Source organism: Salvelinus fontinalis, unplaced genomic scaffold (assembly GCF_029448725.1).
Source record: "Salvelinus fontinalis isolate EN_2023a unplaced genomic scaffold, ASM2944872v1 scaffold_0411, whole genome shotgun sequence".
NCBI classification, from domain to species: domain Eukaryota; kingdom Metazoa; phylum Chordata; class Actinopteri; order Salmoniformes; family Salmonidae; genus Salvelinus; species Salvelinus fontinalis.
Window position 1 is genome coordinate 88,779 of NW_026600620.1, and position 26,612 is coordinate 115,390.

Here is a 26,612-nt window from a genome sequence, read left to right on the forward strand (position 1 = left end):
TAGTAGTAGCAGAGTACTGAGTTGTGTCAGAGAGGGGAGGTGTCGGTCGCCATCGAGCTGTAATGTCGGGTGTCGCTGGCTGACTCACGTGACGGTGCTGGGTGGTTCTAAAGCTTGGTTCACGTGACTGGACGTTCCCTCTTCGTATTAAGGACATGAAAGGGAGCGATACTGTCCGACTTCTGCAACCTGCTACGAAAACCCTGACCACGAATATGAAAAAATATTAAATAACGGCCAAATAAAGGGGACAGAATAAGAGTTAAAGGAAGGTCGATTTTTACTTTTCGGGGCTGTTGTTGCACTGCCTGGACAGCTGCTTTGGACAAGCGGTTTGTGCTATCCATTAAACTGAACTCTGGACTTGAAACATGACTCGAACATGTCCATTCGTTGTCGGGATCGCCTGCTTTGCGATTCTTGGTAAGTGTTTATTATAGTGGTGGTCGATCGAGGACTGTTACTGAGACGGAGGGGGAAATGAAACGACGCCATAATCTCCGCTAGTGTTTTACTATCGTATAGTATGGTGGCTTGTTAATTCGGCATAAGGAAGTTAGAAATAAATAGATAATTCTATAGGAGCCTATGACATAAAGCATATTCATGTATTATGTTTTTGGATATACGTTATATTTATGGACGTTTCAGTGTAACGTGTTATTTTTTTTAATTTCTGTCGTATTTGTACACAACATGTTGATTTCGTCATGATGTCTAGGACATGTTGTGTGACAGATGGTAGAAGGTCAAGTGAATCAAATGGGAACAGACAAACGGGTAGTTTGTTTTCCTAAAATCAACAGCGCGTTCTGTCTCTCTGTCAACCCATTGTTCCGGGAACGCTTCACGTGACCGTAGAGGTGCTTTGTGTGTTGAAACACTGGATTCTCTATGACCGACCATTAGCTGGCCGGTGGCCGCGCATACTGAGTGACACGAACACACAGATGTGTTGTCACAGCACTGTCAAGTCAACCGACTATAAGCTATAGGCCTCATGTAGTTGTGGTTAGGATTTGTTTCTACTGTTTTGTGGACAATTTGTGTGCTGTGCTGCTATTCATGGACCAGGTCACAGGTTCATTGACATTTGAAACATTGTCCCTTGCCTTTATTTTGTATTTAATATTGATAAGATCCAGGCCTACATAAGAAAGGGAATCGGGTTGGTAAGGTGTGTGTGGTAGTCAACCTGTGATTACAGTGTTGAGTCACATGTCTTCTCTCTACTGCTGTGGAAACTGTGTTATAGTGTGGTTGCTCTTTGTTTCAGTGTTGTCTGTTTAACTGTGTGTGTGTGTGTGTGTGTGTGTGTGTGTGTGTGTGTGTGTGTGTGTGTGTGTGTGTGTGTGTGTGTGTGTGTTATGGAGGATGTGAGGCAGGCAGGGTCATGTTCAACTACTGGAGTAAAACTCCCTGAGTCATCATCACACTGGTGCATGATGGAAGCACAGCAGGGCCTGTTGCTCTCTGCTCTCAACCAGGACAGATAGTTAATGGACCCAATAACCCAGTAAATTCAGTTTTCCTGGGACCCAAGCTTAGGAAAATATGCAACTATACATAAATACGCTTTTTGATAGTGAAACCCTAAGTAACAGTACAGATGAAAAATTATCAGGCCTACGGTACATCTTACTGTAAAAATGATCAGACCTACGGTACATCTTACTGTAAAAATGATCAGGCCTACGGTACATCTCACTGTAGAAATTATTGTTGAAAGTAAGTCTAGGTTGGAACTGTTGCTGTTAAAATACAAGTCATTTTTTATTCTGAACTGGAATAAACTGATTGATCACATCACACAGATTTAGACCAGAAAACACACACACAGTCCTTTTCTGGTCTATATCTGTGTGATGTGATCAATCGGTTTATTCCAGTTCAGAATATAAAAGATGTATTTAACAGCAGCAGGTCTATTCTGGGCTCTGTTTTAGACAGTGTAACACTGAGGTCATTCTCAGCCTTGAAACTGTTTCTGTACTTGTTTTTTAAGTAATCCAGAGTTGAGAACCCTGACTCACACCGGTATGTGGTGCCAAACAGGACCAGAACATCTACTGCTATCTCAGTCAGGCCAGGAGACCACTTCCTGCTGTAGATGAGCAACTCGGAACTGTGTGGGTTTGCCTCAAACAACATCTTGCTTCAATCAGTTTATTCCAGTAAAGAATAAAAATGATGACTAGTCTTTTAACAGCAACAGTTCCAACCTTAACTAGTTTTCAACAATCATTTCTACAGTAAGATGTACTGTAAGATTAAATATGTATTGTAAATGTTAATCAGCACAGCATCATGACAGCATTTTCTGAACTGCAGAGGGGGTTCTTGCTATTATTTTGTAGGTTTCCTATACCATTATCTTCTGTAGAATGCATTGATCATTTTCATCTTCATCTGTACTGTTACTTACGGCTGCACTATCAGTAGCTAACTTGCTTTGGTGAATGTTAGCTATTAGCTGTGTACAAGGCCAGGGGATTGTTTGAAAGAGAAACTCACATCTACTAGTATGAGAGTTAGTTAGTACTCCCTTATTTCTGCTTATTATCATCTGTTATAAAATGACAACAATGCCTTGCTAGCTGACTTACTTTTCTAATGTCAGAGCACTGTTTCCTGAAGCATTCTGCCCTGTTCTGAAGTAACTTCCTGGGTTTTACCGTAATGCTGTGGATGTTTGGTCAGGACATGTCGTTTCATTAATTTGTTCCTTATGCGAGACTCATTACTAAGCACTTCCACACACAAAAGACATTGTGGGTGCTCCTCGTTATACGTTTGTATGAAAGAGAGAGAAACTCATCGCTGTATATGCGTTTCATGACAATTGAGCTCAGTCAGAACTTGTTGTGGCTAGCATGAGTCTATTTGATGACAGCGGCGAGTGAGAATAACAAGTCATTGGCTGACAGCGCATCATCTGCTGCTGAACGACAGCGCTGCGTCGTGAGGGTCGCGGAGTGATCTTCAAGAAAACTGCAACCAGGGCCTATAGGGGATAGTGCACTACTTTTGACCAGGACCTATAGGGGATAGTGCACTACTTTTGACCAGGGCCTATAGGGGATAGTGCACTACTTTTGACCAGGGCCTATAGGGGATAGTGCACTACCTTTAACCAGGGCCTATAGGGCTGCTCAAAAATAGTCCTGGTCAAAAGTAGTGCACTATATAGGGAATAGGGTGTCATTTAGAATGCACTCTTAGTTCATCTGACATTCATTCTGTCTGAACACTAGGGCTGATTTGGATGAACTGATCTTCTGAGGAGAGAAAGGAAGCCAGTCTACACTATTGAGACACGCCCTCTGGTCAGGCACTCCTTAGCCACACACTAATAACCTGACCTTTAACAGTATGTCGGTAGACACATATTTAACCCCTCGACCTCTGTGTCTGTTGTGGTAGCCAGCAGGTGTAAATCAGTCTGAATAGTGCACTATATAGGGTGTGCCATTTGAAACATAGCAGGTATTAATAGTCTGTCGTAGGCTGTGTGTGACTCTAGATTGATATGTGACCTGAGTCTCTGTCTCAACTCTAGATTGATATGTGACCTGAGTCCCTGTCTCAACTCTAGCCCTCTACTACCCTCTGCTGGTCATTGCTTAGTACTGATGTTTCCCTGCACTGGATGGAGTTTGCTTGTTGTTGTCTCTCAGGTTGTACAGCAGCTGTGAGATGAGACTAGCACCACAGAATTTCTAAACCAAGAGGCGCAAGACTGCTTACGAAGTGCGTCACACAGGAATGCTTGCGAAACAGACCAGGCCGAGGTTTGGGGTTTGAGAAGTCAATAAGAGAAGTGAAGAATTCTTCCTTTTAGTAGTTGGTTTTCTCTAAATCTTGAGTCACAACCTAGATATCACTTATAAGCGTGATCGTGGATTTCTATTGGAGAAGCAATTTCTGCCTATCTTCATACTGTACTGTCTTTGATAATACTGCTCAAGTGATGGTGCTGCTGATGGTGATGATAATGATGTCTCTCCCCAGGTTGTGTGACAGTAGTCCAGTCTCAGGTCACTCTGGAGGTGACAGAGGGAAACTCCACCTGTATAAAAGCTGAACTCTCCGCCTCCTTCTCCATCACCTATGACACCGCCAACGGCACGGTAAACTACATCCCCCACAATCCTCTCCGGCTTAGAGAAACACAGATTGTACTTTTGAGAATGTCCTGAACATAAGTCTCTCTTCCCAGGACCACTGTGTGCATGAGTTTTGGCAAACGGTACTATCCTGAACATGTTTTAAATGTACCAACTTCTTCTTCTCTCCAGCGTACGGTGATGGTGCCCCTCCCAGGGTCGGCGGTGGTGGGTGTGGCCAGCTCGTGTGGGGGTGACGGCCGCTCCCCCTGGCTCGTGGCGTTGTTCGGGGATGGCCACGCCCTGGGCCTCAGCTTCTCATCCAATGACACTCTGTACAGCGTCGCTAACCTCACCCTGCAGTACAACCTCAGTGATGTCGCTACCTTCCCAGACGCCAACAGCACCGGTGAGAAAGAGACAGACACACACACATATACACACACACACACACACACATACTAACACACTTTGCACGTACACACACACGGAATGGATTATTATTTGATTTCTGACCAATGTGTCTTGTCTGTTTTTCTACAGATGTGGTAACTGTGGAGACGACCTCTGTAGGGATGGTTGCTAGGGTCAACACCACCTACAGATGTATCAGCGCCTCATCTGTCATAGTGGGAGGAGCCACCGTCACCTTCTCAAACGTCACGATGGAGGCCTACATGACAGGAGACGATCTGAGCCCCGACGGTACTGTCACCAACACCTGGGCTGAGCCCCCAATCCCACCCTCTTCCCTAGATAGTGCACTACTTTGGACCGGGGCTAATTTGGGACGCACACTTATTGTTCACCACTTACCATCGACCATTAACAACTGTACACTGACCATCGACCATTAACAACTGTACACTGACCATCGACCATTAACAACTGTACACTGACCATCGACCATTAACAACTGTACACTGACCATCGACCATTAACAACTGTACACTGACCATCGACCATTAACAACTGTACACTGACCATCAACCATTAACAACTGTACACTGACCATCGACCATTAACAACTGTACACTGACCATCGACCATTAACAACTGTACACTGACCATCGACCATTAACAACTGTACACTGACCATCGACCATTAACAACTGTACACTGACCATCGACCATTAACAACTGTACACTGACCATCGACCATTAACAACTGTACACTGACCATCGACCATTAACAACTGTACACTGACCATCGACCATTAACAACTGTACACTGACCATCGACCATTAACAACTGTACACTGACCATCGACCATTAACAACTGTACACTGACCATCGACCATTAACAACTGTACACTGACCATCAACCATTAACAACTGTACACTGACCATCAACCATTAACAACTGTACACTGACCATCAACCATTAACAACTGTACACTGACCATCAACCATTAACAACTGTACACTGACCATCAACCATTAACAACTGTACACTGACCATCAACACTTTGGTTATTCCTTTACATGTTTGACTTTGACCACTTACCTTATGGTGTTTAAATGAACAGTATGAGGGTATTGACCCGTGTTGTGTGATGGCTGGTCTGAACAGTCTGAGGGTATTGACCCGTGTTGTGTGATAGCTGGTCTGAACAGTATGAGGGTATTGACCCGTGTTGTGTGATAGCTGGTCTGAACAGTCTGAGGGTATTGACCCGTGTTGTGTGATAGCTGGTCTGAACAGTATGAGGGTATTGACCCGTGTTGTGTGATAGCTGGTCTGAACAGTATGAGGGTATTGACCCGTGTTGTGTGATAGCTGGTCTGAACAGTATGAGGGTATTGACCCGTGTTGTGTGATAGCTGGTCTGAACAGTCTGAGGGTATTGACCCGTGTTGTGTGATAGCTGGTCTGAACAGTATGAGGGTATTGACCCGTGTTGTGTGATAGCTGGTCTGAACAGTCTGAGGGTATTGACCCGTGTTGTGTGATAGCTGGTCTGAACAGTATGAGGGTATTGACCCGTGTTGTGTGATAGCTGGTCTGAACAGTCTGAGGGTATTGACCCGTGTTGTGTGATAGCTGGTCTGAACAGTATGAGGGTATTGACCCGTGTTGTGTGATAGCTGGTCTGAACAGTCTGAGGGTATTGACCCGTGTTGTGTGATAGCTGGTCTGAACAGTATGAGGGTATTAACCTGTGTTGTGTTGTGTGATAGCTGGTCTGAACAGTATGAGGGTATTGACCCGTGTTGTGTGATAGCTGGTCTGAACAGTTTGTTCTGTTCTTCCCAGAGAGTGTGTGTACTGCTGACCAGAGCTTCACCACAGCCCCGCCTCCACCCCCCTCCACCACCACAGCAGCCCCCGCCCCCGTCCCCACCCCCCCTGGAACCCCCAACCAGGGCAGCTACTCTGTCTCCAATAGCAACGGGACCGTCTGTCTGCTGGCCCGCATGGCACTGCAGCTCAACATCTCCTACTTCTCTGCCTCACAGAATAAGGTAACCCACACATACACACACACACACACACACACAGAGAAACACACACACACACACACACACACTCATGTACACGCGCACACACACACACACATTGTCCCAGTAACACACAATTACCTGTTCCTCTCCTCCTCATTGACAGACTATCCAGGAAGTTGTAAACCTGCTGCCCAATCAGACAACCAGCTCAGGATCATGTGACCCCACCAGCGCCACCCTGGTGCTGACGCAGGGCAGTGCCACCAACCTCAGCTTCCTGTTTACTCTGGTGACATCATCACTCTACCGTTTACCTGTCTGTCAGTCTTTTACACTTTTGTCTGTCTGTCTGCTTCCCTGCCTGACTGGTTATCAGTCTGTCTGTTTACCTATTTGTCTGTTTACCTGTCTGCCTGTCTGTCGGTCTCTTTACCTGTCTGCCTGAGTGGTTATCAGTCTGTCTGTCAATTCTCTCTCCTCTGTGACTGATGTTCTTTCTTGTCTTTACAGAACACCACGTCTAACAGGTACCACCTGACTGGTCTGTCTGTGGTAGCAGCTTGGTCTGATATGACAGGTTAGTGTTTCCTCTGTTATCAATAGTGTCCATATAGACCTAACAGTAACAGTATGTTACACTGATGATCGGTCTCTTCAGGACTGAGATTATATATACTACCCCTCACCTTTACCACTTCTCTCTGTCTCTCTCTCTCTCTGTCTCTGTCTCTGTCTCTGTCTCTGTCTCTCTCTGTCTCTGTGTCTGTGTCTCTCTCTGTCTCTCTCTCTCTCTCTGTCTCTCTCTCTCTCTGTGTCTCTCTCTCTCTCTGTGTCTCTCTCTGTGTCTCTCTCTCTCTCTCTGTGTCTCTCTCTCTCTCTGTGTCTCTCTCTCTCTCTGTGTCTCTCTCTCTCTCTGTGTCTCTCTCTCTCTCTGTGTCTCTCTCTCTCTCTGTGTCTCTCTCTCTCTCTGTGTCTCTCTCTCTCTCTGTGTCTCTCTCTCTCTCTGTGTCTCTCTCTCTCTCTGTGTCTCTCTCTCTCTCTGTGTCTCTCTCTCTCTCTGTGTCTCTCTCTCTCTCTGTGTCTCTCTCTCTCTCTGTGTCTCTCTCTCTCTCTGTGTCTCTCTCTCTCTCTGTGTCTCTCTCTCTCTCTGTGTCTCTCTCTCTCTGTGTCTCTGTGTCTCTGTCTCTCTCTCTCTGTCTATCTCTCTGCTGGAGATTTACTGTTCCATAACAATGTCTGGATCTCTGTTCACCTCTACCTCTCTACACTTTCTCTCTCTCCCTCCGTCCTGTCTCTCCCTCCGTCCTGTCTCTCTCTCCCTCCGTCCTGTCTCTCCCTCCAGCCCCGTTCAACACCAGTAACAGTAGTCTGGACTACCTGCGTGGCTCCCTGGGGCGTAGCTACATGTGTATTTCAGAACAGACTCTGGCTGTAGACCAGAACTTCTCCCTCAACACCTTCCAGCTGCAGGTCCAGCCCTTCGGCATCACCAGAGGACAGTTCACACAAGGTACTGGACACTATCTAATCTAGTGTTCTCTCTCTCTACCCTTTCATATGATCTATCCATCTCTCCTCTCTCTCTCTATACCCTTTCATATGATCTATCCATCTCTCCTCTCTCTCTATACCCTTTCATATGATCTATCCATCTCTCCTCTCTCTCTATACCCTTTCATATGATCTATCCATCTCTCCTCTCTCTCTATACCCTTTCATATGATCTATACATCTCTCCTCTCTCTCTCTACCCTTTCATATGATCTATACATCTCTCCTCTCTCTACACTTTGTCATTGTGTTCTATGGTTGTCCTTGATTAGAAGTTCTCTATTTGTATCAATGACCTTTACATAATTTTTTCTGTTTGTGTTTCTCTCTCCCTCCACATCCCTCCTCTCCCTCCACATCCCTCCTCTCCCTCCCTCTAGCGGATGAGTGCCAGTTGGATCAGGACAACATGTTGATTCCCATCGTCGTGGGAGCCGCTCTGGCCGGCCTGGTTCTCATCGTTCTCATCGCTTACCTCATCGGCAGGAAGAAGAGCCATGCTGGATACCAGACTATCTGAGAACACTGACACACAACCTTGTGTGTATCAAACGCCACCCTATTCCCTATGTAGTGCACTACTTTTGACCAGAGGTCTATGGGGTAGTGCACTACTTTTGACCAGAGGTCGATGCGGATTCTGGTCAAACTTGGTGCACAATATAGGGAGTCTTTTCAGACAAGACTGCAGAGAGACGCACGCTCCAACTGGACCATGTACAAACCAAGCCCTCTCTGCTGTGTGTGTGTGTGTGTGTGTGTGTGTGTGTGTGTGTGTGTGTCTATATATATTGTTATTCACAGCAGCTCATCCTCTGCTACCTACTAACAGACTACTGCCTAGTCAAACCTACCATCCCCCTCGTCTCTCTGTCTCTAGCCCATCTCTACTGCAGCTGGCTCAGTATACCTTTTTAGTTCTGATATCATTTCATGTTTGACTTGGGTGGATACTCGCTTTAATAGGAATTGAAAGATGTTTTTTTTTTTTTTTGCAGTTTTTTTGTAAATTTAAACTGATATTAAATGATATAGTATTCAACTCTTATGAAAGAGTGGGTCTTATCTATAACCATGTTTTGTGATGGACTCAACAAGCTTCCCTTCCTTCCTCATCTCCTTTCCTTCAGGACCACCATCTTTTCTATGACATCACCTAGGGAGGTCCGAAGACTCCTGTGGGGAAAAAAAGGGAACCTTAAATTTCGAACAACTCCTCTGGTCAGAAATAGTGACCGGATTATCTTGTAGGTCACAAGAACATTTGACAGGCCTTGTGGTGGTGGTTTGACAGGCCTTGTGGTGGTGGTTTGACAGGCCTTGTGGTGGTGGTTTGACAGGCCTTGTGGTGGTGGTTTGACAGGCCTTGTGGTGGTGGTTTGACAGGCCTTGTGGTGGTGGTTTGACAGGCCTTGTGGTGGTGGTTTGACAGGCCTTGTGGTGGTGGTTTGACAGGCCTTGTGGTGGTGGTTTGACAGGCCTTGTGGTGGTGGTTTGACAGGCCTTGTGGTGGTGGTGGTGGGAGTTGTGTTTTTACTGCATTTCAAAACAAAGGCTTGTGGACGGTGTTAGACTGAGATTGTTACATGATGGATGTGTTGAACTGGTGTGAAATATAGTTCAACTCCTCCCATGAGATTGTGTTGATATCGATTGTAGCTAGTTGATCTTTTTATTTTTGTAGAGAATGCTTTGATCATGTTTCTATTATGCATCTTGCTAAGGTCAATAAAGGACATTTGAAACTTTCTTCTGCTTCCTGAGTTGAGAAAAGATGGGGTTTGTAGTTCCCAGCACTAGAGATTACAGGGACTACAAAAGTATCAGAAAGAACAGAGGGGGGGGTCACATGATTGTGAAGGAGGAAAGAGTCAGTAGTTTATTTAATAGTGTCTGGTGTACAAAGAATCAGGCTCGTTTCTAGTGCACTACAACGGACACTCGTTCATCTACGACAACGGACCATATGCTTGAAGTCTGCTTCCCAACGTCATCAGTGATCTCAGAGGAGAAAAGTGCAGAGTCATAGAATCCAAATCTTGTTCTTAAATAAATGTTTATTCCAGTTAAGATGAGCTTCAGTCAGCAACATGAATCTCACATGAGTTACATCTCAATTGGCACCCTATTCCCTATATATAGTGCACTACTATAGACCAGGGCCCTATTCCCTATATATAGTGCACTACTTTTGTAGGACAAAATGGGATCCTCAGTTAGCAGAGTTAAGACATTACACTCCATCTATCTAGCTACATGTGTACATTCAGGTCTACATGAACCAAGACATCCAGGGCTGGTTAACACCAATGCTGGACTCAACCTCATGTTGAATTCGTGCATCTGTGCAGCCGCCATTTGATGAATGACACCCAGCGACGTCACTCATTAGGTCGACATCAGTCTGGTAACCTCACCGCGTCCACTGCTGTCCGCGCGTCTCGGCCAATCACCTTATTACCAAACCAAACCGCATTTGAGCGTATTCCATGTTTTCAAGTCCATTCACTAAATATTTTTATTTCATGTAACTTTCATACAGTAATGATAATAGTGTAATAGCCAGAAGGTTTCAATGGCGTCTTTGTTGTTAATTATTGTGATGGGCTCATGTTTAACCAGTACAGCGTACCCCCACAGGATAGTTACTAATTAATTTGTCGGTACTCGTAACACCTTTTCACCCCTAGTAGTCTACATACATGGTAGTCATGCTAAAGAGTACAAAACAGTCTAGGGCACTGTCCCAACAGTGAGGGATAGGATCCGAGGAGACCATTAAGGAGTGTTGGGACCCAGCCCGGAATGTGCAGTGTGTTTGATTGACAGGTCAGGAGGATGGGGTCAGGACTCCTCAGCGATGATGCGTGCTCGACACGTCTCCCGGAGCTTGGTGATTGTTGCCATGGAGAGGCTTCCGGGTTCCGTGAAGATTTTCTAGGAAAGCGGCAAGACAAAGGATTACAGAGGGATGAACAGAGATCATTATGGTGTACACACACACAGTCTTGTACAGCTAACCTTGTGGGGACACACAATTTAGCCCCACTCAAAATCCTATTGTCCCTAACTGTAACCTGTACTCTTACACAAATATCTAATTCTAACCTTAACCCTAAACCCCCTAGAAATAGCATTTCACCTCGTGGGGACCAACTAAATGTCCACTTTTTGTTTCTTTGCTAATAGTTAAAACACATCCACACACGTTCACTTCTGTGTGTGTGTGTGTGTATACCTGCATGAAGGTGTGGCAGTCCTCTACATAGGGGCCTCTGGTCATGTGTTTGAAGCTGTCACAGACGTCAGGCAGGGAACCGGCCTGTTGGACCTCAGCCTGCTGGTTCCTTATCAACGTCAGAGCCACACGGAACAGTATCTTAGAACCCTCGTAGAACAGACAGTCCCAGATACGCAGAACCGTCTAAGGACGAGAACCAAGGAGAGAGACGAGAGTCAGGTTTAATGGGCCGCAGGACAGTCAGGCTTAATGGGCCGCAGGACAGTCAGGCTTAATGGGCAGCAGGACAGTCAGGCTTAATGGGCAGCAGGACAGTCAGGCTTAATGGGCAGCAGGACAGTCAGGCTTAATGGGCAGCAGGACAGTCAGGCTTAATGGGCCGCAGGACAGTCAGGCTTAATGGGCAGCAGGACAGTCAGGCTTAATGGGCAGCAGGACAGTCAGGTTTAATGTTGTGGGGCTGAGTACCCATTCTGCCCTGTAAACCTGATTCAGTCCTGTTGTGGGGCTGAGTACCCATTCTGCCCTGTAAACCTGATTCAGTCCTGTTGTGGGGCTGAGGTCCCATTCTGCCCTGTAAACCTGATTCAGTCCTGTTGTGGGGCTGAGTTCCCATTCTGCCCTGTAAACCTGATTCAGTCCTGTTGTGGGGCTGAGTTCCCATTCTGCCCTGTAAACCTGATTCAGTCCTGTTGTGGGGCTGAGTTCCCATTCTGCCCTGTAAACCTGATTCAATCCTGTTGTGGGGCTGAGTTCCCATTCTGCCCTGTAAACCTGATTCAGTCCTGTTGTGGGGCTGAGGTCCCATTCTGCCCTGTAAACCTGATTCAGTCCTGTTGTGGGGCTGAGTTCCCATTCTGCCCTGTAAACCTGGTTCAGTCCTGTTGTGGGGCTGAGTTCCCATTCTGCCCTGTAAACCTGATTCAGTCCTGTTGTGGGGCCGTGCCCCATTCTGCCCTATAAACCTAATTCAGTCCTGTTGTGGGGCCGTGCCCCATTCTGCCCTATAAACCTGGTTCAGTCCTGTTGTGGGGCCGAGTCTCTGATAAAGCTCAGCACTGATAAAACATGAATAGCCCTTCTACAACAGATCACTGACCCAAACCTGACTGGGTGTTTACATGTTCAATAGTTACATCAACTTAGTATTAGTACTCCAACAACAACAAAGATTTGGCCAAAGTTCTCTCCTTGCTTTTCAACGCCCTAGTCCCCCGTCCCCCCCCTCACCTCTACAGGCAGGACGTCTATGTAGAGACAGATGAACCACCTGGAGACCACCAGGGTCCACATGACGTTGTGTTGCCCCATGGCCTGCCACACAACTGGGGCTTTGGTCCTCACAAGCTCCCCTAAAACCTCCTGGTCCATCTTCAGACCCAGCATGGCTGGGGAGTAATAGTCTGGACAGGAGACAGACAGGACACACAACTTAGTATCAACAGTCCCTTTCATTACACTGTTGGTTTTTTACTGTCGTCAAGGGACAGTGCACACACACACACACACACACACACACACACACCTCAAAGATATGAGCCCTGAACACAGTGACGAATGTGATCTCAGATCAAATCCACCTGTTTGTCAGAGTGGAGCCTGACTATGCCAGAACAGGAAGTGAGGTAGTGAGCTGGGGCGTGATGTAATTTCCTGTGTGACACCATAGGATTACCCCCTCCCTCCCCTCCGTGTGACGTGGGTCTTAAGGAGGCTCAAGACCATGTGACCTCCGCTGTGTTATACATAGACCCACGACAGGGAGAGAGCTGCTGTACCTCACACACCTGGTAGTATCCTGCCTAGTAGAGCGTCCATCAGCCAGAATGATTTCTCCTCATCTTTAGTGATGATGATGAGGTACCCAGCGATGAAGTTCATGCCCTGAAGACAAGACAGTTATTAGATACATATGAATATTACATTTCAGCCACAATAAACTGTTAATAGTTTTGCAACAGTGTTTTCAAGGTGTTGTTGTCTGTAGGTTGTAGACATCCTCTCCTTGACAGCTTAGTGAGGGGCACAACCCATTCTAATTCAACAGCCCTCTCCCTTTGCCTGGCCAATACATTCTAATTCAACAGCCCTCTCCCTTTGCCTGGCCAACCCATTCTAATTCAACAGCCCTCTCTCTCCCTCTCCCTTTGCCTGACCAATACATTCTAATTCAACAGCCCTCTCTCTCTCCCTTTGCCTGGCTAATACATTCTAATTCAACAGCCCTCTCTCTCTCCCTTTGCCTGGCCAATACATTCTAATTCAACAGCCCTCTCCCTTTGCCTGGCCAATACATTCTAATTCAACAGCCCTCTCCCTTTGCCTGGCCAACCCATTCTAATTCAACAGCCCTCTCTCTCCCTCTCCCTTTGCCTGACCAATACATTCTAATTCAACAGCCCTCTCTCTCTCCCTTTGCCTGGCTAATACATTCTAATTCAACAGCCCTCTCTCTCTCCCTTTGCCTGGCCAATACATTCTAATTCAACAGCCCTCTCTCTCTCCCTTTGCCTGGCCAATACATTCTAATTCAACAGCCCTCTCTCTCCCTCTCCCTTTGCCTGACCAATACATTCTAATTCAACAGCCCTCTCTCTCTCCCTTTGCCTGACCAATACATTCTAATTCAACAGCCCTCTCTCTCTCCCTTTGCCTGGCCAATACATTCTAATTCAACAGCAATCTCTCTCCCTTTGCCTGACCAATACATTCTAATTCAACAGCCCTCTCTCTCTCCCTTTGCCTGACCAATACATTCTAATTCAACAGCCCTCTCTCTCTCCCTTTGCCTGACCAATACATTCTAATTCAACAGCCCTCTCTCTCTCCCTTTGCCTGGCCAATACATTCTAATTCAACAGCCCTCTCTCTCTCCCTTTGCCTGACCAATACATTCTAATTCAACAGCCCTCTCCCTCTCCCTTTGCCTGGCTAATACATTCTAATTCAACAGCCCTCTCTCTCTCCCTTTGCCTGGCCAATACATTCTAATTCAACAGCCCTCTCTCTCTCTCTCTCTCTCTCTCTCCCTTTGCCTGGCTAATACATTCTAATTCAACAGCCCTCTCTCTCTCCCTTTGCCTGGCTAATACATTCTAATTCAACAGCCCTCTCTCTCTCCCTTTGCCTGGCCAATACATTCTAATTCAACAGCCCTCTCTCTCTCTCTCTCTCCCTTTGCCTGGCTAATACATTCTAATTCAACAGCCCTCTCTCTCTCCCTTTGCCTGGCCGATACATTCTAATTCAACAGCCCTCTCTCTCTCTCTCTCTCGCCCTCTCTCTCAGGTCTGTGTTCTGGTGAATGAGTTCAAAGAGCGGGAGAGATGAAAAGGTGGACAGAGATACACTAAGCGTCCCAAATGGCACCCTATTCCCTATTATAGTGCACTACTTTTGACCAGGGCCCATGGTAAAAATACATAGTCTCTAGTAAGTAACTATTGGAAATGATGTGATTAAATGTGTCTTTGATAGTCAAAAAGACAGACTAATAAACAGAAAAGCTGACAATACGAGAGGCAGACAGAGAGGACTGACTGTACACACACCAAACCTTCAGCCATAATGCTGCTTCTTTGCATTGCAAAAGACTGAAAATCTCCCTATCAAATCACACACAACCACACAGTAGCCTTGTATATTCGACATGCCATTCCAACTATAGAATTCCCATTTAGGAACAAAAGCTGATTGAATGATCGAGGAAGGGTTGAGATTCCTGAAAAGGCTAGCAGGTAATGCCTGGACCAGCCACAGGGGGCACTGAACACGGTGCAGTAGCAGTGAGGGCTGAGAAACAATGGAACAGTGTTTCCCAACTCCAGTCTTCCAGGACCCCCTGATCCAACTCAATCAGGTGTGCTGGTCCGGGGCTACAACAATAAGGTGTACTGTTGGGGGTACTGGAGTTGGGAACCACTGGAGTAGAGGACTGGAGTTGGGAACCACTGGAGTAGAGGACTGGAGTTTGGAACCACTGGAGTAGAGGACTGGAGGTGGGAACCACTGGAGTAGAGGACTGGAGGTGGGAACCACTGGAGTAGAGGACTGGAGTTGGGAACCACTGGAGTAGAGGACTGGAGTTGGGAACCACTGGAGTAGAGGACTGGAGTTGGGAACCACTGGAGTAGAGGACTGGAGGTGGGAACCACTGGAGTAGAGGACTGGAGGTGGGAACCACTGGAGTAGAGGACTGGAGTTGGGAACCACTGGAGTAGAGGACTGGAGGACTGGAGTTGGGAACCACTGGAGTAGAGGACTGGAGGACTGGAGTTGGGAACCACTGGAGTAGAGGACTGGAGGACTGGAGTTGGGAACCACTGGAGTAGAGCGGTAAAAGGTGACTGAGCCTGTAAAGTGGAATCTGAAGCTGCCTGTGGGCTCTGGTCTAAAGTAGTGCACTATATAGGGTATAGGGCCCTGGTCTAAAGTAGTGCACTATATAAGGTATAGGGCCCTGGTCTAAAGTAGTGCACTATATAGGGTATAGGGCCCTGGTCTAAAGTAGTGCACTATATAAGGTATAGGGCCCTGGTCTAAAGTAGTGCACTATATAAGGGATAGGGCCCTGGTCTAAAGTAGTGCACTATATAGGGTATAGGGCCCTGGTCTAAAGTAGTGCACTATATAGGGTATAGGGCCCTGGTCTAAAGTAGTGCACTATATAGGGAATAGGGTGCCATTTGGGATGCAGCCAAAGAACCGGCAGGTGTAACAGGGTAAACGTACTTGACAGTAGCCCACAGCTGGGTTGTGGTGTCCGTACGCCAGCAGCACGTTGTACAGGGTTTTCTGGAGACATGGGTTCGACGTCTTGCGGAACTGGACGTTGTCAGGAAATGTTCTGTTCAGGTCTGCCAGGGAGGGAGGGATGGAGGTAGTTAATCACCACCAAAATTAACCTGCTGCCAACTCCACAAACATCCCGAACCCTTTCAGCTATTTGTCAAAGCCGAGTACATACAGAGAGAAATATCTCAGAGCTCAAGCTCCCGTGTTCAGGTAGATATCAGCTAACCCACGATGAGGTATATCAGCTAACCCACGATGAGGTATATCAGCTAACCCACGATGAGGTATATCAGCTAACCCACGATGAGGTATATCAGCTAACCCACGATGAGGTATATCAGCTAACCCACGATGAGGTATATCAGCTAACCCACGATGAGGTATATCAGCTAACCCACGATGAGGTATATCAGCTAACCCACGATGAGGTATATCAGCTAACCCACGATGAGGTATATCAGCTAACCCACGATGATCTATATCAGCTAACCCACGATGATCTATATCAGCTAACCCACGATGATCTATATCAGCTAACCCACGATGATCTATATCAGCTAACCCACGATGATCTATATCAGCTAACCCACGATGATCTATATCAGCTAACCCATGATGATCTATATTAGCTAACCCATGATGATCTATATTAGCTAACCCATGATGATCTATATTAGCTAACCCATGATGATCTATATTAGCTAACCCATGATGATCTATATCAGCTAACCCATGATGATCTATATTAGCTAACCCATGATGATCTATATTAGCTAACCCATGATGAGGTATATTAGCTAACCTGTGCGTATGGAGTCTACCAGCTTGGGGTCGTGCTGTTGCTTCGTAGTGTCCAGTAGAGAGTGATAGTAGCCTGGGTTCTTCTCCAGGTGCTCCTGGGCCCCGCTGGCTGACATCCAGATCAACCCTCGGTGCTCGTTGGGCACGCCCTTACGCACATACCGCTTCACTGTGGGAGTGCTTCATGAGTCAGTTATGCAACTTAAGTCTCTTTTTCACTCTCTCACACACACACACACACACACACCCTAGAAGCAGCATGAACAAAAACACTGATTTGACATGAACACCTGCCAAACGTATAAGCTGGAAGTGGAAGCCTAAGTATTGTCCGATTGTTTACTCCAATTGGGGGGAGGGGTGGTAGGGTTAAGGGAAAATAATAAAAACCTTTTTCTTTTTTTAAATAACATATTTACAAATCAAAAATAATAAAATACAATACCAGTCAAAAGTTTGGACACACCTACTCATTCCAGGGTTTCTATTTATTTGTTTTACATTGTAGAATAATAGTGAAGACATCAAAACTATGAAATAACACATATGGAATCATGTCGTAACCCAAAGAAAGTGTCAAACAAATCAAAATATATTTTATATTTGAGATTCTTCAAAGTAGAAAAGTTGAATCTTTGCCTTGAGAACAGCATTGCACACTCTTGGCATTCTCTCAACCAGCCTGGTTAGAGAAGACAATGCTTCTACTAGTCAAGACTCAATCTCACAGGCACAAACATGACTCGAGTTGGGCTACCACGGTAACCGTGAACATTTTTGTCTAATCTGTGATATTTTGGCTAAAAGACTTGGGATACAAAAACTCTAATTAAACAAAATACCACATTACTTCTTAGATGTATTGTTTTAGAAACATTACAATGCATGCTCATCTGTTTTTTTGTGTTTTGTTGGTGTCATTTTAGACTATTTTTTATTTATTGTCGCTGGTAAAAAAACATCTAAAAAGTTTATTTTATGCTCTGGCTCCGATGAAGTCCCACTCACCCTTGATGCTCTTCTCCAGCCGTCCCCGGCCCTGCAACAGCTTGGACCACCTGATGGACCTCCTGGTGAGCACGGCCAGGTACTCTGACATCAACTCCTCATACGACTCATAGTCAAAGTCCTCCAACCGCTCAAAGCCATACGGGTCCACACTGAAACAGAGTCACAGCCATACGGAGTCCACACTGAAACAGAGTCACATCCATACGGGGTCCACACTGAAACAGAGTCACAGCCATACGGGGTCCACACTGAAACAGAGTCACAGCCATACGGAGTCCACACTGAAACAGAGTCACAGCCATACGGGGTCCACACTGAAACAGAGTCACAGCCATACGGAGTCCACACTGAATCAGAGTCACAGCCATACGGAGTCCACACTGAAACAGAGTCACATCCATACGGGGTCCACACTGAAACAGAGTCACAGCCATACGGGGTCCACACTGAAACAGAGTCACAGCCATACGGAGTCCACACTGAATCAGAGTCACAGCCATACGGGGTCCACACTGAAACAGAGTCACAGCCATACGGCGTCCACACTGAATCAGAGTCACAGCCATACGGAGTCCACACTGAAACAGAGTCACATCCATACGGGGTCCACACTGAAACAGAGTCACAGCCATACGGGGTCCACACTGAAACAGAGTCACAGCCATACGGAGTCCACACTGAAACAGAGTCACAGCCATACGGGGTCCACACTGAAACAGAGTCACAGCCATACGGAGTCCACACTGAATCAGAGTCACAGCCATACGGAGTCCACACTGAAACAGAGTCACATCCATACGGGGTCCACACTGAAACAGAGTCACAGCCATACGGGGTCCACACTGAAACAGAGTCACAGCCATACGGAGTCCACACTGAATCAGAGTCACAGCCATACGGGGTCCACACTGAAACAGAGTCACAGCCATACGGAGTCCACACTGAATCAGAGTCACAGCCATACGGAGTCCACACTGAAACAGAGTCACATCCATACGGGGTCCACACTGAAACAGAGTCACAGCCATACGGGGTCCACACTGAAACAGTCACAGCCATACGGAGTCCACACTGAAACAGAGTCACAGCCATACGGAGTCCACACTGAAACAGTCACAGCCATACGGAGTCCACACTGAATCAGAGTCACAGCCATACGGAGTCCACACTGAAACAGTCACAGCCATACGGAGTCCACACTGAATCAGAGTCACAGCCATACGGAGTCCACACTGAAACAGTCACAGCCATACGGAGTCTAGCTAGCAGGAGTCAGAAACTAAGTCAATCTAAAGGGGATAGTGAGCGACGAGCGTAGTGAGTAGTAGTAGCATGTTTGGCAGTCTGTTGTTTGCTATGGAATCCGGATAGACTAGTCCTTTATAAGACCAGACACATTCTCCATTCAGCAGGATTGTTTTTTCCAGGGGACTAGATTTAATAAGAGCTTAGAGCAATGACATCATGTGGATTAGTAACCTAATGGTATTTTCCCACTTGTAGCTGGGTGAATACTGAAAGGTGGTTGAGTAAGACCACACTATGGGAAGGAGGAGACGAAAGGAAGGAGGAGGAGAGGAAGAATGAGCCCTGAGAGACAACCAAGGTTATTATAGTAAACTAAATCATGAAAAAAAGTTTGACAAACTAAAAAACGATTATATTTTACTTCAAAACAAACGAGTATAAATAAAACATATATTTTTAAATCATGATGTATGTTTTAACTTATAGAAATAGAAAGGAATATAAAAACACTAAACTATAATAACCTTGGGGGCCACAATGTGTACCCTATCACGTAGAACGATACAACCTAAAGAAAACGTCAGTGAACTTCAACAAAGCGTTGCACCGAGAAGAAGTATGTAGCCTAGGCCTAATGTTTTGGTTGGGAACTTTCCTAGCCTGCAACGTTCATCGATTGCACTGTGTTTCAATGTTCACAACAGCGGAGGACTCCTGTGCATAGCACAACACGTGACTAGCTACTAAAACGTGTGTAATCTCGATGGTGGGGGACGAGGTGTCGGGTGGAGGTTGTGAGGCAGCTTGGAATAGTGCACATGCCATTACGAAGGACTGAGTCCAACGGTCCTCGCATTCTCAACACATCCACTTAGCTTGCTATCTACTGTATGAGGTAGCCTTGCAAAACACAAGTACAACCAACACCTGCCATGGTTTGTCGTTAGCCAGATTGACTAGCTAGCGTTGGCCATTTTTTTTACATAACTCTCCCTAAAAGTTGTTTTAACTTTTGTGTAACGCTAAGAACATTTAATTGTCAGGTGTATGGTGGTAGGGACGGGCAAAAAATATGCGAAGCTTCGTAGCCAGCTAACGTTAGTTTGTTAAATTGTCATGTAAATTTTGCTGGCTATAAGAGTGGCTACCTGTGCACTCTCTCTTTAGCGCTGCTGCCACTGGGAGGAGAGTTGATAGTTGAGTTCAGGCTCCGAAGTTGCGGCGAGCGAGCCCTGTTCGCTTTGTTGTTTTTCTTTTCCATGAGTGAACCCAAATATATTCCAAATATGCCGTGGAAATATGGCCTAAACGTTTGGTTAATTGCAGTAGGCTATTCTGTAGTCCAAAAGTTGAAACGATATCGCAGTTTTCTCCATGAAGCGAGTCCCGCAACTGCAAATCCCAGGCGTGGACTCGGATGCCGATCAGGGACAGTCGAAGAGTCACTCGATGTCCCAAACAGTCAAACAACGGGGAGTTGTATTGACCCACCCGAGGCACAAGCTAATTTAGCTGGAACAGGAGAGTAAAGTGTATCGATCTTTCATCCTATCTGGAAGAGAGAAACCCGTTTATGCACCTGGATTTTTGACTTTGGTGGCTGGAACTGGAGAACAATCGCAACCTGGTAACAACAATGTTAAACGCGATCGGCTGACTCCACAGCGTCTCGAAACATGGTCCATCATTAATAAATATATTGAAATGTCTACGATTTCGCCGGGTGGTTTCTTCCCATGTTTTCCAAGGTAGAACGCCTGACTGTGCGTGAGCTCCGCTTAGCCTCGGGGCACATGTCAATCAAGCATGAGCGGGAAATAGAACCGCCCTCTCATAAATATTCTAGGTACGCAACTCCAAAACGATCAGCGATGAAATAATTAATAACCTATTCAATTATATATAATCACATCTAATTTTCTTAAATTAATCTTCGTAATATACTTGGTTTACAAAATGTCCACAATGCACGTCATGATAACGGAATGGGGAAACCCTTCTGATGCTTACCTTTAGCCACTCCCCCTGACAGGTGATTTTTACAGTAGATGACTTCATGCATCACACATGCCTTGTAAAAAAATCAATGTTACATTTCTAAAATTAATATTTGAAGTAGCGACAACTTCAAATTAATATTAATCTAAGGACTTTAAGGACATATCCAGCAGCATACCACCCTGCATACCACTGCTGGCTTGCTTCTGAAGCTAAGCAGGGTTGGTCCTGGTCAGTCCCTGGATGGGAGACCAGATGCTGCTGGAAGTGGTGTTGGAGGGCCAGTAGGAGGCACTCTTTCCTCTGGTCTAATAAAATATCCCAATGCCCCAGGGCAGTGATTGGGGACACTGCCCTGTGTAGGGTGCTGTCTTTCGGATGGGACGTTAAACGGGTGTCCTGACTCTCTGAGGTCATTAAAGATCCCATGGCACTTATTGTAAGAGTAGGGGTGTTAACCCCGGTGTCCTGGCTAAATTCCCAATCTGGCCCTCAAACAATCATGGTCACCTAAAAATCCCCAGTTTACATTTGGCTCATTCATCCTGTAACTATTCCCCAGGTCGTTGCTGCAAATGAGAATGTGTTCTCAGTCAACTTACCTGGTAAAATAAAATAAAGAAATATCCTCATACCCATTTTTTTCCAGAAACGAATGTGTGTTTTTGTGTGTGTATGCATGTGTGTTTGAGTTTAACCCATCAATAAAAGTGCACATCGACCATTTCTTAGCATAAAATAGTGTGTTTAGGGCTGTTTTTCCAACCGTCAGGGAAAGGCGACTGGTGTGAATAGTATGAGATAAGTGGGTTATTTCCCAGGTTATAGTCCATGTCTGTAGCCAAAACACTGGCAGTGAGGGCACATTTACCGTGTGGTGGTAGTAGAACATCTAGCTGGCACACAAACAACCTGTGTGGGTGTATCTGGGACCTTGGAACATTCCAGAAAAAAATTAACCCTCTGGTGTCAACATTTGAACAAAGATTCTCTTGTAAACTTCATTGATACATGTAGTGGCCGAATATGTCCCTGATCTCTGAGATTATTCTAATGACATTAAATGAAATGTATGGTGCCTTAGTTCCGGTTTACTTGTGATAACGACAATTGTCACGAGCCTTAGGGAGAGTATAGATACGCCAAGGTCAGTAGAGATAACTCAAACAGGCTAATGAATGAGAAGTTGATTAGAAGGGAACAGTAAAACTGTTTCAGATTGATCACAACAACAACAATACAACAACTACAAGATAAGGGATTGAGCTTCTTTAATCTGATAAAGAGCAGAGGTTCATTTGACTCGGTTGTCATAGCTACAGTTTAAGTCCTGATATTATTGCTTCACATTGTTTTCCAAGAAAATCCCATTCTAAAGATTAGGCTTAGTCAATGTTTAACACCGCTGTTCTGTTTGTCTTTCCACTGTTACAGTACGGACGACACACACACACGCACGCACACACACACTACTCTACTTAGAGCATTACACAGCTTCTGAGTAATCACCACATGTAGAGCGTAGGCTGCTTCCTGCAACACCACAGCTTTCAGAGGACAGCAACACATGGGATAGCTAGCATGACCTTGAAGGTGTGTTGTGTTTCACTGTGAGGAGAGAGAAAGTTCAGAAAGCTTTTATCTTCCACAGACGGACGCATCACTGAAGTCAGAGTGAGTGAACGAGTGACTTAGAAATTAAAGGTATCTGTGAATCGGATGATTTTGGGTTTATAAATCAGTTTCGCTGAAGGGTCGCCGTAGTTTAACGTCCTGTACTTTGGTCTCTCCTGCTTTTCTGTCTGTAGTCTTTCTGGCTCTGCAACACTTGAACCACTCATAGTGATGACATCATCTTTGTGTGACATCTCAGCGCTACCCTGCCCCTCCCCCTCCTGACATGTCACCTCCTCATCCCCACTTTGCAGTGCCATAGGGACATTTACTTCCTTTTTGGCTTCATGTGGGCGGGGCTCCTGGTTGGACGTTGTGGGCGCTGATGGCAGGAAGCAAAGGTCAAGATCAGGGGTTGTGGGGACAGAGGTCATGACATCAGGGGTCGTAGATTCAGAAGGTGGGGGTGAGAGGCTGGTGTTATGGGCCTGGCCCAGTTCCGATGGTTCTGATTCTGAGCCGTGGGCCCCCCTAGGGATGGGGTATCTGGACTGGCCTCTCTGGGTGGACCGGGGTTGGGGTGGATCCATGTACTGTTTTCTCCAGGGGTAGGAGAGATGTGAGCCTTCCAGGGTCCTGGTTTTGGACCCTAACCCTGAGCATTTCTGTGCTGGTGGATCCACAGAGGAAGCTAGGGCCCACACAGGAGGACAAGGGAGCAGCGTTGCCAGGTACCCGGGCTGCAAGGCCTCTACCTCAGGCATCTCTACCTGGGGTGCTGGGGGAGACCACTGGACCACTGCAGCAGAGCAGAGCAGCTCTACCTGCACATAGCTGAGCTCCTGTACCTTTAATTCCTGATCTGAAACCTGTGTCTTGACCTCCTGACCTGTAACCTGTGCCTTGACCTCCTGACCTGTAACCTGTGCCTTGAACTCCTGACCTGTAACCTGTGCCTTGACCTCCTGACCTGAAACTTCAACTTCACTGTCTTGATCCTGATTCTCCTGATGTGAAGCCTGTACCACCACTTCCTGACCCACTGAAGCCTTAACTTCAATGTTTTCACTCTGAACCTTTAGCTCCTTGTCAACCTCTGAACCATGGCCTTCTAGTCTTTGACCTGAGCTAACAATCTGTTCTTGGTTTGTATCCTGAATCTCTACCTGTTGGTTCGTACCTAGAGTCTCTACCTGTTGGTTCATACCCAGAGTCTCTACCTGTTGGTTCATACCTAGAGTCTCTACCTGTTGGTTCATACCCAGAGTCTCTACCTGTTGGTTCATACCCAGAATCTCTACCTGTTGGTTAGCGCCCCAAACTTCTACCTCCTTAATTGAATCCTGAATCTGACCTTCAGCTTCTTGATCTGAACCTGGACCCCTTATCTGCTTATTGACTACAGAGTGACCTTTCACCTTCTGATTCCAGTTCCTCCCTTTTCTGTGTTGAGGTGAATCCTTCAGAGCAGCTACTGTCTTCTCTGATCCTCTATCTCCTCCCTGCACTCCAGAGGGGTTCTCTTTCCTCTGCTGTCCCCAGCCTTTACTCTTAACCTGCTGCTTCACTGAACTCTGACCTTTGACGGGTTGACCTGGTTGACCTAAGCACTGTTGTCCCTCTTCTTCCTGACGACTCACTAATTCTTTGACACGACCACCGGTCCCTTTGACTTTACCAGGTGAGCTGGCACCAGGAGAAGAGCTTTTCTTCAGGCTACTCACGTCACTTCCCCGTTGCACCGTCGCCATGGTTTCAAACTTGTCCATTATGGCAGACAGTAGCTGCCCCTTGCCGATCGTTCGGGGTCTTTTCGACGCTCCTCCCCCCTGTGTGGCCCCTCCCCTCTCCTTCTGCGTTGCTGCAGAAAACCTGGCCAGCACATCCTTAACAGTGTTCCCCTTTCTCACTCCACGTCCTGTTTTGGGAATGCAGCCCTCAACCTGTCCACTATGGGTCTCTCTGATCCCACAGCCTCCCCCTCTACCCTCTCTGGAGGACAGTGCCAGAGCCCCCACCTCCCGGCGGTGAGTGAGCGGAGGGTTGTGGGTGTTCCTCAGGAACTTGGCCTGGAGAAGCTGGAAAGAGGTGAGGCGCCTTGAGACGTCGCCCCCTGCTGGTCGACCTCCACACCTGCTGAACTGGGGCACCTCCAACCCCACACTGAGCTCCGGCCCTAACCTCTCAGGGGGCCTCGCGGTGGGGCTCCGGCTGGGCAGGTCCTGGGTTAAGTAGTGGAGCAGGCTCTCCAGAACCCCTCTGAGCTCCGGGCGGGTCGTCCGGTCCCAAACCAGCTTCTTCAGGGCGCTGGTGTCCACAATGAGGCCTGATGGCCCTGCATTCACTGCTCTCTCTGCTCTGTAGGGAAACAGAAGGGCCTAGCTTTGTTCTCAGGACAGAACCGGGACTATAGAAATAGAATCTAGATTCTATTTCTATGACGGAAACATCCTGTGATAGGGATGACTAACCTCTACCACCTCTGTACTACTATAACCTCTACCATCTCTGTACTACTATAACCTCTACCATCTCTGTACTACTATAACCTCTATCATCTCTGTATTATAACCTCTACCATCTCTGTACTATAACCTCTACCATCTCTGTACTACTATAACCTCTACCATCTCTGTACTACTATAACCTCTACCATCTCTGTACTACTATAACCTCTACCATCTCTGTACTACTATAACCTCTACCATCTCTGTACTATAACCTCTACCATCTCTGTACTACTATAACCTATATAATCTCTGTACTATAACCTCTACCATCTCTATACTACTATAACCTCTATCATCTCTGTACTACTATAACCTCTATCATCTCTGTACTATAACCTCTACCATCTCTGTACTATAACCTCTACCATCTCTATACTACTATAACCTCTATCATCTCTGTACTATAACCTCTACCATCTCTGTACTACTATAACCTCTACCATCTCTGTACTATAACCTCTACCATCTCTGTACTATAACCTCTACCATCACTGTACTACTATAACCTCTACCATCTCTGTACTATAACCTCTACCATCTCTGTACTATAACCTCTACCATCTCTGTACTATAACCTCTACCATGGACAATGAATTCTTTATACATGACAGAATATTCATTCCTTGTCCAGTACATTAGCTGCAGCAGCAGATTTAGGGATGATTTACATTTCCAGTGAGTGTTCTAGCAGTGTAGGACTGTTTAGTTGATGTGTAACAGTTTAGTTGATGTGTAACAGGGACTGTTTAGTTGATATATAACAGGGACTGTTTAGTTGATCTATAACAGGGACTGTTTAGTTGATCTATAACAGGGACTGTTTAGTTGATGTGTAACAGGGACTGTTTAGTTGATGTGTAACAGGGACTGTTTAGTTGATATATAACAGGGACTGTTTAGTTGATCTATAACAGGGACTGTTTAGTTGATGTGTAACAGGGACTGTTTAGTTGATCTATAACAGGGACTGTTTAGTTGATATATAACAGGGACTGTTTAGTTGATGTGTAACAGGGACTGTTTAGTTGATGTGTAACAGGGACTGTTTAGTTGATGTGTAACAGGGACTGTTTAGTTGATCTATAACAGGGACTGTTTAGTTGATGTGTAACAGGGACTGTTTAGTTGATATGTAACAGGGACTGTTTAGTTGATGTGTAACAGGGACTGTTTAGTTGATCTATAACAGGGACTGTTTAGTTGATGTGTAACAGGGACTGTTTAGTTGATCTGTAACAGGGACTGTTTAGTTGATGTGTAACAGGGACTGTTTAATTGATCTATAACAGGGA

At 46.1% G+C, this 26,612-nt stretch overlaps 3 protein-coding genes across 5 annotated transcripts in view; 1 reads left to right on the forward strand and 2 right to left on the reverse strand.

Annotated features, from left to right (window-relative positions):
• The first annotated feature begins 103 nt into the window (after positions 1–103).
• Positions 104–9,852, forward strand: LOC129845955 (lysosome-associated membrane glycoprotein 1-like). The gene is made up of 9 exons (XM_055913941.1): positions 104–423; positions 4,012–4,130; positions 4,299–4,515; positions 4,650–4,811; positions 6,365–6,573; positions 6,716–6,841; positions 7,063–7,129; positions 7,895–8,062; positions 8,484–9,852. The coding sequence occupies exons 1-9, from the start codon at positions 372–374 to the stop codon at positions 8,621–8,623; spliced, it is 1,260 nt and encodes a 419-aa protein (XP_055769916.1). The 5' UTR covers positions 104–371; the 3' UTR covers positions 8,624–9,852.
• A 290-nt stretch (positions 9,853–10,142) lies between these two features.
• Positions 10,143–21,169, reverse strand: LOC129845959 (growth hormone-regulated TBC protein 1-A-like). 2 transcript variants are annotated; one of them, XM_055913944.1, is made up of 8 exons: positions 20,347–21,141; positions 17,948–18,099; positions 16,941–17,108; positions 16,076–16,200; positions 13,132–13,228; positions 12,575–12,747; positions 11,342–11,527; positions 10,143–11,040 (listed from the first exon to the last, which is right to left on the reverse strand). In XM_055913944.1, the coding sequence occupies exons 1-8, from the start codon at positions 20,457–20,459 to the stop codon at positions 10,948–10,950; spliced, it is 1,107 nt and encodes a 368-aa protein (XP_055769919.1). In that variant the 5' UTR covers positions 20,460–21,141; the 3' UTR covers positions 10,143–10,947. The 2 variants fall into 2 exon arrangements, with proteins under 2 accessions (XP_055769919.1, XP_055769920.1); XM_055913945.1 differs by lacking the exons at positions 10,143–11,040; positions 11,342–11,527; positions 12,575–12,747; positions 13,132–13,228 and adding an exon at positions 15,216–15,666 and having other exon boundaries at positions 20,347–21,169.
• Positions 21,170–22,471: 1,302 nt separating this feature from the next.
• Positions 22,472–26,612, reverse strand: part of LOC129845961 (uncharacterized) — a 52,156-nt gene continuing 48,015 nt past the window's right edge. For both annotated transcript variants that reach the window (XM_055913949.1, XM_055913948.1), the window contains one exon: positions 22,472–25,168. In XM_055913949.1, coding sequence (XP_055769924.1) covers positions 22,888–25,168 — 2,281 coding nt within the window. In that variant the 3' untranslated portion in view covers positions 22,472–22,887. The remainder of the gene's footprint in view (positions 25,169–26,612) is intronic.

Coding starts and splice junctions, on each gene's coding strand:
- LOC129845955 (XM_055913941.1), top strand. CDS start 372: ATGACTCGAACATGTCCATTCGTTGTCGGGATCGCCTGCTTTGCGATT. Junction 4,812..6,364: donor AGACGATCTGAGCCCCGACG/GTACTGTCACCA, acceptor TGTTCTTCCCAG/AGAGTGTGTGTACTGCTGAC. Junction 6,574..6,715: donor TCTCTGCCTCACAGAATAAG/GTAACCCACACA, acceptor CCTCATTGACAG/ACTATCCAGGAAGTTGTAAA.
- LOC129845959 (XM_055913944.1), bottom strand. CDS start 20,459: ATGGAAAAGAAAAACAACAAAGCGAACAGGGCTCGCTCGCCGCAACTT. Junction 17,109..17,947: donor GCTGGAGAAGAGCATCAAGG/GTGAGTGGGACT, acceptor GCACTCCCACAG/TGAAGCGGTATGTGCGTAAG. Junction 13,229..16,075: donor CAGCTGTGGGCTACTGTCAA/GTACGTTTACCC, acceptor TCTTGTCTTCAG/GGCATGAACTTCATCGCTGG.